The following is a 14,698-nucleotide window of genomic DNA, read 5'->3' on the forward strand; positions in this document are numbered from 1 at the left end:
TCGGGTCCGGTTACTGAAATGGATGAAAAAAAGGCCCACGTTCCGCTCCGTTGTGTACTACAGCCCATTGCATTTAGCAGGAGTGGTCTATCTTGCTCCACTATAGGATCTTTGGTCTCAAACACCTACTGATTTCATCACTTCCAGCTCTCTGCCTTCCACAGCCTCCAACCTTATCGTTCCCCCACCCCCGCACAGCCCGTTTTTACCTTCTCCCCAAAATCCACAAACACAACTGCCCCGGCAGGCCCATTGTTTCTGCATGCTCCTGTCCCACGGAAATGATTCCCACGTGCATCGACTCCATCCTATCCCCCGACCTACGAGGTGATCAGAACTGCACGCAATACTCCAAATGTGGACTAATCAAAGTCTTATCGGGCTGAATCATGACTTCCAGACTCTTCTACTCAATGCTCCAAATGTGGCCCGACCAAAGTCCAATAAAGGCTCAATATGGTTTCCTGACTCTTAAGATCAAAGCCTGGAGCGTTTGTTTTCTTTACCACGCTCTCTACTTGTGGTATAATTATCTAGCATATATTAAAAGATTAGTTAACTGTAATCTTGATCTAATCTTTTAATATATCCAGCCTGAGTCTGCTCCTAAATCCATTTTGCTCCCACAATTTAATTATTTTTAGTTAAATTGAAACATTATTCCCTTATCATGTATCTGTACACAGTGAATTGTTCGATTGTAAACATGTACTGCCTTTCCTGCTGACTGGTTAGCACGCAACAAAAGCTATTATTCACTGGATGTGACAATGGACTAAACTGATTTACTCTAAGTATGTATTAAGCAATTCTATTGTCTTATTGAACATAGAAACAATGAAAACATAGCAAATAGGTGCAGGAGTAGGTCATTCGGCCCTTCGAGCATTCAATATGATCATGGCTGATCATTTAAAATCAGTACCCCGTTCCTGCCTTCTCCCCAGCCCTACGAGCTAAGTCTAACTCTCTCTTGAAAACATCCAGTGAATTGTCCTCCACTGCCTTCTGTGGCAGAGAACTCCACATGCAACAGCACAGGAACAGGCCCTTCAGCCCCCTCCCTCTTCAGTAGAAATCTTGAGATTGAGTAACTTGGTTTCAGCCTCTGCGGTCTAAACTTTACAGCCACATTTTCATTGCCAGTGTGCTGTTCATAATCTCTGCATGGCACTGATATGAGCAAGTGGTAAAGCATGCCGTGACCCAGAGCTTCAAGAAACGATGCTGTTTATTGCAATAAATCTGTCACAACGACATGGTACCCGTGGCGGGGGGGGATCTCCCCTCTACCTGACCCTACTTCAAGAGGAACGATTAATGAAGCAATATTATATGGAGCCACGGTTGAAGGGAGTGGAATATATACTCGAGACCCAATATTATCCTGAAAACTCAACTTTGCATGAATGAGAGTGTTTAAGTTCACATTGTCCTTGGCGGTGGGTGGGTTTTGGCACATGTAACCCTATTCAATGAAGGTAAGTTTTTCATAGTGACTGGTTTTGAACAATCGAGGCTCAATAAATAATCAAATGCATTGAATAACGTTTGATTAATCTTCTCTGAATCTAAATTGATTTCTTTGTGACTCAGCGTACTGTGCCCTTATTTGATCTCCCACTTTGTTTAATAATTGTTATGATGAATGTAAACGTCTTAAATGATGAAACTCAGAAAGTGTGATGGTCTATCAATTATAGAGTTCTAATTATACAATTAGATGGGTGGCACAGCGGTAGCGCTGCTGCCTCAGAGACCCGGGTTCGATCCCGACCAAGGGCACTGTCTGTACGGAGTTTGTACGTTCTCCCCGTGACCTGCGTGGGTTTTCTCCGAGATCTTCAGTTTCCTCCCCACACTTAAGGGCTTGGACACGCTAGAGGCAGGAAACATCTTCCCGATGTTGGGGGGAGTCCAGAACCAGGGGCCACACACAGTTTAAGAATAAGGAGTAAGCCATTTAGAACGGAGACGAGGAAACACTTTTTCTCACAGAGAGTGGTGAGTCTGTGGAATTCTCTGCCTCAGAGGGCGGTGGAGGCCAGTTCTCTGGATGCTTTCAAGAGAGAGCTAGATAGGGCTCTTAAAAATAGCGGAGTCAGGGGATATGGGGAGAAGGCAGGAACGGGGTACTGATTGGGGATGATCAGCCATGATCACATTGAATGGCGGTGCTGGCTCGAAGGGCCGAATGGCCTACTCCTGCACCTATTGTCTATTGTGATGCCCCAAACCGTGGCACTTGAACTGAATCATTCTGCTGCTGCCTGTAAAGCAGAGAGTGATGCCAATCCAACCTGTTTTAACCAGTGTCAAGGGCCTGTCCCGCGGGCATGCGACCTGCATGCGGCAAGCGCGACCTATAGGGCCGGTCCCACCAGCATGCGCCTGCATGCGGCAAGCGCGACCAAACCAGAAGCGGGAGCCGCGCGGAGGTCGAGTGAGTGACACGACGCCGAGGCGGCTATGGGCCGGCAGGCTGTTGCCGCGCGGAATTTTTGAACACGGTTAGTTTTTCGGAGCCCCGCGCGATGTCGGGACCAGCTCCGCACAACTCCATACGGCTCCGGCGATCGAAGTGGGACCGGCCCCGCGAGGCCGTACGGCTCAAGTGACCACGTTAGGTCGCGCTTGCCGCATACAGGTCGCATGCCCGTGGGACTTAACTTGCTCCCACGTGAAAGTGATCCAGAGATCGCCAATATTTCTGTAGTCTAATACTTTATTTTTTAGGATGAAAATTTCCAAGTCGATGATGAGAACGGGTCGAGTGAGAGAACGGGTCTGAAAACAAGTGACCATTTCTCTGCCCGTCCCACACCAGCTCAGCATGCCTGCTGCTCACAATACTGGTACTTCCACCGGCGGTCCCTAGCAGCGGGGGAAGAGAAGAGAACGACAAGATAAAATGGCAGGACATCATTTGGATGAAAATACGTGGAGGAGTCCATGAGTCATCCAGCACGGAGACAGGTCACATGGCCCAACGTACACGCCAACGCAGATGCCCCAGTTAAACTAGTCTCATCTGCCAGCGTTTGGCCCATATCCCTCGAACCTTTTCCTGTCCATGTACCTAGGGCCACCAACTTCCCCGCTCCCAAATAAGGCACAGAGGTCAAAATAAGGGACAGATTCCCGACGGCAATTCGTCGACCGACTCGGCCGTGTCTGGGTGAACGATGAGTTGCCCCGGGTGCTGGACTGCACACAAAGCCCAGCCGGCGGGCCAGCTGAGGAGTTTTGGCCCGGGCCGCGCGACATCACGCGCACAAAGTCCGGCGCCCCGTCCAACTCACGAACCGATGATAGTGCGGTAGGGTGTGTGGGTTGCGGGGTGTGAGGGTTGGGGATGGGTGGTGCGGGTTGGGGGTTCGGGGCATGTGTGTGTTGGGGTGTGCGGGGTGTGGGGGTTGGGGATGGGTGGTGCGGGTTGGGGGTTGGGGGTGTGGGGCATGTGTGTGTTGGGGGTGTTGGGTGGGAGTGGGGTGGGGGTGGTGCGGGGCGTGTCGGGGTTGGGGGGTATGAGTTGGGGGTGTGTATGGGGTGGGGTTTGTGTGGGGGGGGTGCGGGTCATGTGTAGGGTGGGGGTTGGGGGTGGGGGGGGTGCGGGTCATGTGTAGGGTGGGGGTTGGGGGTGGGGGGGGTGCGGGCCATGTGTGGGGTGTGGGGGGGGGGGGTGTGGGTTGGGGGTGACTCAGCAGCCCAGCCTGACGGTGAAGGCCGGTAGACCTGTCCACTATAACCCACATCCATTATAAAGAGGAGCACAATAACCAGGGTGGACCCTGCAGCCAGCCTGCCTGCCTGCCAGTGAAGCAAGGTAGAAGGGTTAGCCTGCAGCTTGTTACTCACTCGTGGTGGTTGTCGTGGTAGCTGGAGACACCGACGAGGTACGTGGATGCAGGGAGCTGCCAGCTGAAGTACTGGTCAAAGAGGTTGACGTAGTTGGTCCAGAAGCACGTCGTGTTACACACCTTATTCACTCGGCAGCAGTTAAACTTCCATCTGACAAAATATACCACAGCAGCGGTGACTGACACAAGCTTTTAAGACATAACAGTTCAGTTTAGTTTACTGTCCAGTGTATCGAGGTACAGTGAAAAGCTTTTGTTGCGTGCTAACCAGTCAGCGGAAAAAATATACATGATTACAATCGAGCCGTCCACAGCGTACAGATACAGGATAAAGGGAATAACGTTTAGTGCAAGGACGTTAGTTTAGGGGGGAATGTGGATACCATCAATGGGATAAGATATAGAGCAGCATCGGGGTGATCAAGCTCCCGCATCAGGGGGATGTCAGCACCCCCGCACCGGGTGATCGGACCCCGGGTCGGGGTTGGTCCAACCTCCTGATGCTTGGAGCTTCCAGACACCAGTCTGTACCCGAGACTGCGAGCTCCTCGATGGTGAAATCCGCAGGCCGCAGTTGGAGCGTCGATCCCAGGCAAGAGATCGCAGGCTCCAATGGTAAGTCCACGGCCCCGCGGTGGGGCTCAAAGTCAGTCTCGAGCAAGGCCGCCAGCTCCACGATGTTAGGCCGCAGAACGACCGGAGATACAATCCAGAAAACAATTGCATCTCCGGCAAGGAGGAGATGAGGAGAACTCTCTTTAGTCAGAGGCTGGTGAATCTGTGGGATTCTTTGCCACAGGTGGCTGTGGAGGCCAAGTCAGTGGATATTTTGAAGGCAGAGATAGATAGATTCTTGAATAGTGCGGGTGTCAGAGGTTATGGGAAGAAGGCAGGAGAATGGTGTTAGGAGGGAGAGAGATAGATCAGCCATGATTGAATGGCGGAATAGACTTGATGGGGCCGAATGGCCTAATTCTACTCCTATCCCTTATGACCTTATGACTAGTGGAAACATCCTCTCCACATCCACTCTATCCAGGCCTTTCACTATTTGGTGAGTTTCTATGAGGTCCCCCCTCCTAAACTCCCTATGGAGTGGACACCATAAGCTCAGTGGAGAGCTCTAGGAAAATGCAGCTAATGACAAAATAAGGTTATCAGAATAAGTCATTAATCAGTAAATGGAAGGCATTGTACTCGATAGTTTTAGAACGTGCAAGGTAGCAAGGCTGATGCAGACAAGGGCAGACCACAGTCCATAAGAGTCCCACACTGTAAAGACGTACAGGGATTGTAAGTTAAGGACTGGATAGACTTTAATATGAAGAAAGACTGGATAGACTCGGCTTGTACTCACTAGAATTTAGAAGATTGAGGGGGGATCTTATAGAAACTTACAAAATTCTTAAGGGGTTGAACAGGCTAGATGCAGGAAGATTATTCCCGATGTTGGGGAAGTCCAGAACAAGGGGTCACAGTTTAAGGATAAGGGGGAAATTTTTAGGACCGCGATGAGGAAAACATTTTTCACACAGAGAGTGGTGAATCTCTGGAATTCTCTGCCACAGAAGGTAGTTGAGGCCAGTTCATTGGCTATATTTAAGAAGGAGTTAGATGTGGCCCTTGTGGCTAAAGGGATCAGGGGGTATGGAGAGAAGGCAGGTACAGGATACTGAGTTGGATGATCAGCCATGATCATATTGAATGGCGGTGCAGTCTCGAAGGGCCGAATGGCCTACTCCTGCACCTATTTTCTATGTTTCTATGTTAAATATAGACACAGAATGCTGGAGCAACTCAGCGGGATAGGCAGCGTCTCTGGAGAGAAGGAATGGGTGACGTTTCGGGTCGAGACCCTTCTTCAGACTTCGCCGGTTCCTTCTCTCCAGAGACGCTGCCCGTCCCGCTGAATTGCTCCAGCATTTTGTGTCTGTCTTTGGTTGAAACCAGCATCTGCGGTTCCCGTTCCCGTCCCCCAGGACTGTGGGTGAATTGGCTCAGGTAACATTGGCTGCCCCAGTACCTCCGGTCCTCGTGCTTGTTCAGGTGGTATGCCTCCATGCCACTGATGACGGAGTCAAACGGGCAGGTGAAGGTGAATTCCTCATCAAAGTCGTTCACATAGTTGCTCCAGACGCAGGAGGGCAGCTCAGTGAACGTCAACTGGCACTGGAAATCCCATATGCGGTCCTCATAGTAGCTATGATGCTGACTGCAACACAACACACGAGAGGCAAGGTCAGTCTCCGCGACTCCTGCAAGCTGAGTGTCGGTCTGTCAGTTGACAAGAGTATGCATAAACAATAGACAATAGACAATAGGTGCAGGAGTAGCCTCAACGATCACATGATCAATGTGATCATGGCTGATCATCCCCAATCAGTATCCCGTTCCTGCCTTCTCCCCATATCCCCTGACTCTGCTATTTTTAAGAGCCCTATCTAGCTCTCTCTTGAAAGCATCCAGAGAACCTGTCTCCACCAGAGAATTCCACAGTCTCACCACTCTGTGAGAAAAAAAATGTTTCCTCGTCTCCGTTCTAAATGGCTTACTCCTTATTCTTAAACTGTGTGGCCCCTGGTTCTGGACTCCCCCAACATTCAGGAACGTGTTTCCTGCCTCTAGCGTGTCCAAGCCCTTAACAATCTTATATGTTTCAATGAGAATCCCTCTCATCCTTCTAAACCCCAGAGTGTACAAGCCCAGCTGCTCCATTCTCTCAGCATATGACAGTCCCGCCATCCCGGGAATTAACCTTGTAAACCTACGCTGCACTCCCTCAATAGCAAGAATGTCCTTCCTCAAATTAGGGGACCAAAACTGTACACAATACACCAGGTGTGGTCTCACTGGGGCTCTGTACAACTGCAGAAGGAAAGAAGGTAAAAGTCAAAGTGTTGACTCGCGTACTCCCACACTCGCAAAGAAAGTCTTCCACAACCGTGCAGAGGGAACCCAACGGATGTCACCTCCAGAACAAGGGGTCACAGTTTAAGGATAAGAGGGAAGTCTTTTAGCACCAAGATGAGAAAATCATTTTTTACACAGAGAGTGGTGAATCTGTGGAATTCTCTGCCACAGAAGGTAGTTGAGGCCAGTTCATTGGCTATATTTAAGAGGGAGTTAGATGTGGCCCTTGTGGCTAAAGGGATCAGGGGGTATGGAGAGAAGGCAGGTACAGGATACTGAGTTGGATGATCAGCCATGATCATATTGAATGGCGGTGCAGGCTCGAAGGGCCGAATGGCCTACTCCTGCACCTATTGTCTATGTTTCTATATGCGGAGCATCCTGGACATTACAGCTCACCCCCTCCATGACACACTGGTCAACCTGAGGAGCACCTTCAGCAACAGACTGGTTCCTCCAAGATGCAGCACAGAACTCCACAGGAGATCAATCTTCCCTATGGCTATCAAACTGTACAACTGTACAACACCGAGTCTGAAGAAGGGTGTCGTCAAGAAAAGTCACCCATTCCTTCTCTCCAGAGATGCTGTCTGACCCGCTGAGTTACTCAAGCTTTTTGTGTCTATCTTTGGTGTAAAGCCAGCATCCATAGTTCCTTCCCACACACCTCACGCTTGCTCAGATTAAACTCCATCTGCCATTTCTCTGCCCTTGTCTGCAGCTGACCTATGTCGTACAGAAAACATTTGCACGCTACACGTGCTGAAATCAATCCCTGCGCGCGACAGAAGACCACCAGAATACGGCGCAGCCAATCTTCTCAGTCGCTTACCTGGAAATTGTAGAAATAGTTTCAAATGTGGGACAAGTGTACAGCAGCTTGTCGTCAAACTCGTTCACCCAGCGGTTTTCTGAAATGGAGCACAGTCATGTTGTTTAAGAAGGGACTGCAGATGCTGGAAAATCGACGGTAGACAAAAATGCTGGAGAAACTCAGCGGGTGCAGCAGCATCTATGGAGCGAAGGAAATAGGCAACGTTTCGGGCCGAACCCCTGAAGGAAATAGGCAACGTTTCGGGCTGAAACCCTGAAGGAAATAGGCAACGTTTCGGGCCGAAACCCGGAAGGGTTTCGGCCCGAAACGTTGTCTATTTCCTTCGCTCCATAGATGCTGCTGCACCCGCTGAGTTTCTCCAGCATTTTTGTCTTCCTTGGAGAACAGGCATCTTCTCGACATACAAATGGAGCAGTCTTTCAAGAGACAGATTGTAGGACACAGGTGCTGGACTTTGCAGGAGAGGATAGAGTGGATGTGGAGTGGATGTTTCCACTAGTGGGAGAGTCTAGGACCAGAGGCCACAGCCTCAGAATTAAAGGATGCCCCTTTAGGAAGGAGACGAGGAGGAACTTACTTCAGTCAGAGGGTGGTGAATCTGTGGAATTCATTGCCACAGAAGGCTGCGGAGGCCACGTCAATGGATGTTTTTAAAGGCAGAGATACTGCAGATAGATTCTTGATTACCCTGGGTGTCAGGGGTTATTGGGAGAAGGCAGGAGAATGGGGTTAAGAGGGAGAGATAGATCAGCCATGATTGAACGGCGGAGTAGACTTGATGGGCCAGGTGGCTTAATTCTACAACATGAATTTATGAAATAACGAATCTGTCAGCTCTCAGTATAAAGGATCTATCTGGGTCGGGTCCAGCCAATGATACGCAAAACTATCCAATACAATCTAAACATGGCATGGTGGGGCAGCGGTAGAATTACTGCCTCACAGCGCAGGAGACCCGGGTTCGATCCCGACAACGGGTGCTGTCTGTACGGAGTTTGTACGTTCTCCCACCCCCCCGTGACCTGCATGGGTTTTCTCCGAGATCTTCGGTTTCCTCCCACACTCCAAAGACGTACAGGTTTATAGGCTAATTGGCTGGGTATAAATTGTCCCTAGCGTGTGCAGGATAGTGTTAATGTACGAGGATCGCCGGTCGGTGCGGGCTCGGTGGGCCAAAGGGCCTGTTTCCGCGCTGCATGTCTCAACATATGGCATTTGGACAGGTACACGGATAGGAAATGTTCAGAGGGATCTGGGCCAAACACAGGCAGGTGAGACCTGTGTATCATTGACCTTTGTGATAATTTGCTAGCTCTCTGAATTCATGCATACGTTCCCCAGCTCCTTTTCAACAGCACCAGCCTTTGGTCTATCTCCGGTTAAATTTATGGGCCTGTCCCACTTAGGCGATGTTTTGGGCGACTGCCGGTGAATACGACAATGGAATTCACCGAAGTCAGCGCCAGCGGCAACCTACATCACCTGGCGACAACACCTACGTCAAGCTACGCTGATTGGCGTCAAACCCACAGTCGCCACTGTCGCAGAAATATTCTCAACATGTTGAGAATCCAGCGGCGACCAGAAAGACGCTACGACTCTTTGGGCGACTGAGGAGACGACTCACGGCCGTACAGGGGACACCCCGGTGACAGCCTAGTCGCCTAAAAAAAAAAAATCACGTAAATGGGACAGGGCCATAATTCTTTTTTTTTTCTTCTCTGTCCACCCTGCCAAGGTGGATAATCACACATTACACTCCTGCTGAGTTTTTGCCCACTCTTTCTGTATTCTCTGCACGAACATGCACTCCTATCTGTCTCTGCATTGCCAGCAAACCTGGCTGCTGTACGCATGGTGCATTAACATTATGATTTGGAACGTTCCCCATGTCCCCGATTCACACAGGAAATATTATCCTTCCAACATACACTAATTATTACATAGAGTGCACGCAAGTTCTTTATAGCTTTAAGCAGAGAGAGGGAAGACTTTAAAGGAGATGTGCGGGGGCAAGTTTTTTTTTTACACAGAGGGTGGTGGGTGCCTGGAACGCGCTGAGAGAGGTGGCGGTGGAAGCAGATACGATAGTGGTGTTTAAGAGGCTTTTAGATAGGCACATGGATATGCAGGGAATGGATCATGTGCAGGCAGGAGAGATTAATTTAACTTGGCATCATGTTCGCATGGACATTGTGGGCCGAAGGGCCTGTTCCTGTGCTGTTCGATAGACCCAAAATGCTGGAGTAACTCAGCGGGACGGGCAGCATCTCTGGAGAGAAGGAACGGGTGATGCCTCTTCAGTCTGAAGAAGAGTCTCGTCCTGAAACGTCACCCATTCCTTCTCTCCAGAGATGCTGCCCGTCCCGCTGAGTTACTCCAGCATTTTGTGTCTACTTTCAATTTAAACCAGCATCTGCAGATCTTTCCTACACAAGGCTACAAAGGAGATTAGTATCCATGGAGTTGGGAGAAAAAATGTATCAAACATTAATGCTTTCTGGCACTTGGAATATTGATGATGACAACGCTGACCTTTTATTGGAATTCTGCACTCTATTTCAACTATGATTCTACAGTAGTCTGTGGACAGGCCCTTTACGCTGCTGCAAGTAAGAATTTCATTGTTCCGTTTCGGTACATACGACAATTAAACAATCTTGTCTCAAAGATGCACATTACGTAAACTAACTCATTAAAAAATCTGTATCCGTGCGAAGAAAATATTACGATAATGTTACACTGGGCGAAATAATAGCCCGTTAAAAACAGAAAATGCTGGAAACACTCAGATGTCTGTGCCGAACATGATGTCAAGACCAACTCTTATCTGCCTGCACGTGATCCATATCCCTCCATTCCCTGCATGCCCTTGTGCCTATCTAAACGTCTCTTAAATGCCACTATCATATCAGCCTCCACCACCACCCCTGGCAGTGCGTTCTAGGCACCCACCACCCTCTGTGTAAAAAAAACATACCCCGCACATCACCTTTAAACTTTGCCCTCTCACCTTAAATCTGTGCCATCTAGTCTTTGACATTTGACAGCCAGAGAAAAGGTTCTGAGTGTCTGCTCTGTCCATGCCTCTCATATTTCTTTAATCAACTAATGTACAATAGGTTATAGATCATCTCGTGACTTACCGGGAAGCATAAGGTCAACAGGTCTGTGTGCTGGAAAAGATAACATAATCGAATTTAGATAATATCATCGCAGTTCGGAGATGGTGCCAAAAGCAAATTGGGTCATTGTGAGAGTTGCAGTGAAAAGTCTGAAGTCAGACTGAAGAAGGGTCTCGGCCCGAAATGTCACCCATTCCTTCTCTCCAGAGATGCTGCCTGTCCTGCTGAGCTACTCCAGCATTTTGTATCTACCTTCGATTTAAACCAGCATCTGCAGTTCTTTCCTACACGAGGCTACAAATGAGATTAGTATCCATGGAATTGGGAGAAAAAATGTATCAAACATTAATGCTCTCCAGCACCTACACTTGGAATATCGATGATGACAACGCTGACCTATATTGGAATTCTGCACTCTATTCCGACTGTGATTCTACAGTAGTCTGTGTACAGACCTGTTAAGGGCCTGTCCCACCAGCATGTGACTGCATGCAGCGAGCTCGACCAAACCGGAAGCCAGGGCCGCGCGGAGGTCGAGTGAGTGACGTGAAGTTCGAGCGAAGTCCGTGGGGAGTTCGCGCGTGACGTACGGCGTCAAGACGCTGCGTCCGGTGTCGAGACGCTACGTATGCCCGTCGAGGCAGTGCGTACAGCGTTAAGGCGGCTGCAGGCCGGCAGGCCGTAGCCGCGCGGAATTTTTGAACACTGTCAGTTTTTCGGAGCCCCGCGCGATGTCGGGACCAGCTCCGCACAACTCCATACGGCTCCGGCGATCGAAGTGGGACCGGCCCCGCGAGGCCGTACGGCTCAAGTGACCACGTTAGGTCACGCTTGCTGCATGGAGTCGCATGCCCGTGGGACAGGCCCTTTACGCTGCTGCAAGTAAGAATTTCATTGTTCCGTTTCGGTACATACGACAATCAAACAATCTTGTCTCAGAGATGCACATTACGTAAACTAACTCATTAAAAAATCTGTATCCGTGCGAAGAAAATATTACGATAATGTTACACTGGGCGAAATAATAGCCCGTTAAAAACAGAAAATGCTGGAAACACTCAGAGGGTCAGGCAGCAGAGGTGATTTTGCAGCTGAAAGACACTTCATTGGACCGCTGGCCTGCTGAGCGCATCGTGCATCTTCTGTTTTTTACTTTAGATTCCCAGCCTCTGCAACTTGTATGATTTTCAACAAAGGGGACATTGTTTTGGTTGTAGAACATAGAACAGTACAGCACAGAAACAGGCCCTTCGGCCCACAATGTCTGTGCCGAACATGATGCCAAGACCAACTCTTATCTGCCTGCACGTGATCCATATCCCTCCATTCCCTGCATGCCCTTGTGCCTATTTAAACGTCTCTTAAATGCCACTATCATATCAGCCTCCACCACCATCCCTGGCAGTGCGTTCTAGGCACCCATCACCCTCTGTGTAAAAAAAACATACCCCGCACATCACCTTTAAACTTTGCCCTCTCACCTTAAATCTGTGCCATCTGGTCTTTGACATTTGACAGCCAGAGAAAAGGTTCTGAGTGTCTGCTCTGTCCATGCCTCTCATATTTCTTTAATCAACTAATGTACAATAGGTTATAGATCATCTCGTGACTTACCGGGAAGCATAAGGTCAACAGGTCTGTGTGCTGGAAAAGATAACATAATCGAATTTAGATAACATCATCGCAGTTCGGAGATGGTGCCAAAAGCAAATTGGGTCATTGTGAGAGTTGCAGTGAAAAGTCTGAAGTCAGACTGAAGAAGGGTCTCGGCCCGAAACGTCACCCATTCCTTCTCTCCAGAGATGCTGCCTGTCCCGCTGAGCTACTCCAGCATTTTGTATCTACCTTCGATTTAAACCAGCATCTGCAGTTCTTTCCTACACGAGGCTACAAATGAGATTAGTATCCATGGAATTGGGAGAAAAAATGTATCAAACATTAATGCTCTCCGGCACCTACACTTGGAATATCGATGATGACAACGCTGACCTATATTGGAATTCTGCACTCTATTCCGACTGTGATTCTACAGTAGTCTGTGTACAGACCTGTTAAGGGCCTGTCCCTCCAGCATGTGACTGCATGCAGCGAGCGCGGCCAAACCGGAAGCGGGGGCCGCGCGGAGGTCGAGTGAGTGACGTGAAGTTCGAGCGAAGTCCGTGGGGAGTTCGCGCGTGACGTACGGCGTCAAGACACTGCGTCCGGTGTCGAGACGCTACGTATGCCCGTCGAGGCGGTGCGTACAGCGTTAAGGCGGCTGCAGGCCGGCAGGCCGTTGCCGCGCGGAATTTTTGAACACTGTCAGTTTTTCGGAGCCCCACGCGATGTCGGGACCAGCTCCGCACAACTCCATACGGCTCCGGCGATCGAAGTGGGACCGGCCCCGCGAGGCCGTACGGCTCAAGTGACCACATTAGGTCACGCCTGCCGCATGGAGTCGCATGCTCGTGGGACAGGCCCTTTACGCTGCTGCAAGTAAGAATTTCATTGTTCCGTTTCGGTACATACGACAATCAAACAATCTTGTCTCAGAGATGCACATTACGTAAACTAACTCATTAAAAAATCTGTATCCGTGCGAAGAAAATATTACGATAATGTTACAGTGGGCGAAATAATAGCCCGTTAAAAACAGAAAATGCTGGAAACACTCAGAGGGTCAGGCAGCAGAGGTGATTTTGCAGCTGAAAGACACTTCATTGGACCGCTGGCCTGCTGAGCGCATCGTGCATCTTCTGTTTTTTACTTTAGATTCCCAGCCTCTGCAACTTGTATGATTTTCAACGATGGGGACATTGTTTTGGTTGTAGAACATAGAACAGTACAGCACAGAAACAGGCCCTTCAGCCCACAATGTCTGTGCCGAACATGATGCCAATACCAACTCTTATCTGCCTGCACGTGATCCATATCCCTCCATTCCCTGCATTCCCTTGTGCCTATCTAAACGTCTCTTAAATGCCACTATCATATCAGCCTCCACCACCACCCCTGGCAGTGCGTTCTAGGCACCCACCACCCTCTGTGTAAAAAAATAACATACCCCGCACATCACCTTTAAACTTTGCCCTCTCACCTTAAATCTGTGCCATCTAGTCTTTGACATTTGACAGCCAGAGAAAAGGTTCTGAGTGTCTGCTCTGTCCATGCCTCTCATATATCTTTAATCAACTAATGTACAATAGGTTATAGATCATCTCGTGACTTACCGGGAAGCATAAGGTCAACAGGTCTGTGTGCTGGAAAAGATAACATAATCGAATTTAGATAACATCATCGCAGTTCGGAGATGGTGCTAAAAGCAAATTGGGTCATTGTGAGAGTTGCAGTGAAAAGTCTGAAGTCAGACTGAAGAAGGGTCTCGGCCTGAAACGTCACCCATTCCTTCTCTCCAGAGATGCTGCCTGTCCCGCTGAGCTACTCCAGCATTTTGTATCTACCGTCGATTTAAACCAGCATCTGCAGTTCTTTCCTACACGAGGCTACAAATGAGATTAGTATCCATGGAATTGGGAGAAAAAATGTATCAAACATTAATGCTCTCCGGCACCTACACTTGGAATATCGATGATGACAACGCTGACCTATATTGGAATTCTGCACTCTATTCCAACTGTGATTCTACAGTAGTCTGTGTACAGACCTGTTAAGGGCCTGTCCCACCAGCATGTGACTGCATGCAGCGAGCGCGGCCAAACCGGAAGCTGGGGCCGCGCGGAGGTCGAGTGAGTGACGTGAAGTTCGAGCCAAGTCCGTGGGGAGTTCGCGCGTGACGTACGGCGTCAAGACACTGCGTCCGGTGTCGAGACGCTACGTATGCCCGTCGAGGCGGTGCGTACAGCGTTAAGGCGGCTGCAGGCCGGCAGGCCGTTGCCGCGCGGAATTTCTGAACACTGTCAGTTTTTCGGAGCCCCGCGCGATGTCGGGACCAGCTCCGCACAACTCCATACGGCTCCGGCGATCGAAGT

The 14,698-nt window shown here is 49.5% G+C and overlaps 1 protein-coding gene across 1 annotated transcript; it reads right to left on the bottom strand.

The window, feature by feature from the left end:
• Nucleotides 1-2,828: 2,828 nt before the first annotated feature.
• On the bottom strand, nt 2,829-10,761 carry LOC116984244 (hemagglutinin/amebocyte aggregation factor-like). Its single transcript, XM_033038362.1, has 5 exons — nt 10,752-10,761; nt 7,603-7,681; nt 5,884-6,072; nt 3,859-4,011; nt 2,829-2,874 (listed from the first exon to the last, which is right to left on the bottom strand). The coding sequence occupies exons 1-5, from the start codon at nt 10,759-10,761 to the stop codon at nt 2,829-2,831; spliced, it is 477 nt and encodes a 158-aa protein (XP_032894253.1).
• Between the last annotated feature and the right edge of the window lie 3,937 nt (nt 10,762-14,698).

This window comes from Amblyraja radiata, chromosome 19 (assembly GCF_010909765.2).
Source record: "Amblyraja radiata isolate CabotCenter1 chromosome 19, sAmbRad1.1.pri, whole genome shotgun sequence".
In the NCBI taxonomy this organism is placed as follows: Eukaryota; Metazoa; Chordata; class Chondrichthyes; order Rajiformes; family Rajidae; genus Amblyraja; species Amblyraja radiata.

What these genes read in the sequence shown, in the direction of transcription:
- LOC116984244 (XM_033038362.1), bottom strand. An exon ending in ACTATTTCTACAATTTCCAG is followed by an intron (nt 6,073 to 7,602) that starts GTAAGCGACTGA and finishes GTTGTGTTGCAG; the next exon opens with TCAGCATCATAGCTACTATG. An exon ending in TACCACGACAACCACCACGA is followed by an intron (nt 2,875 to 3,858) that starts GTGAGTAACAAG and finishes CCCCGCTGCTAG; the next exon opens with GGACCGCCGGTGGAAGTACC.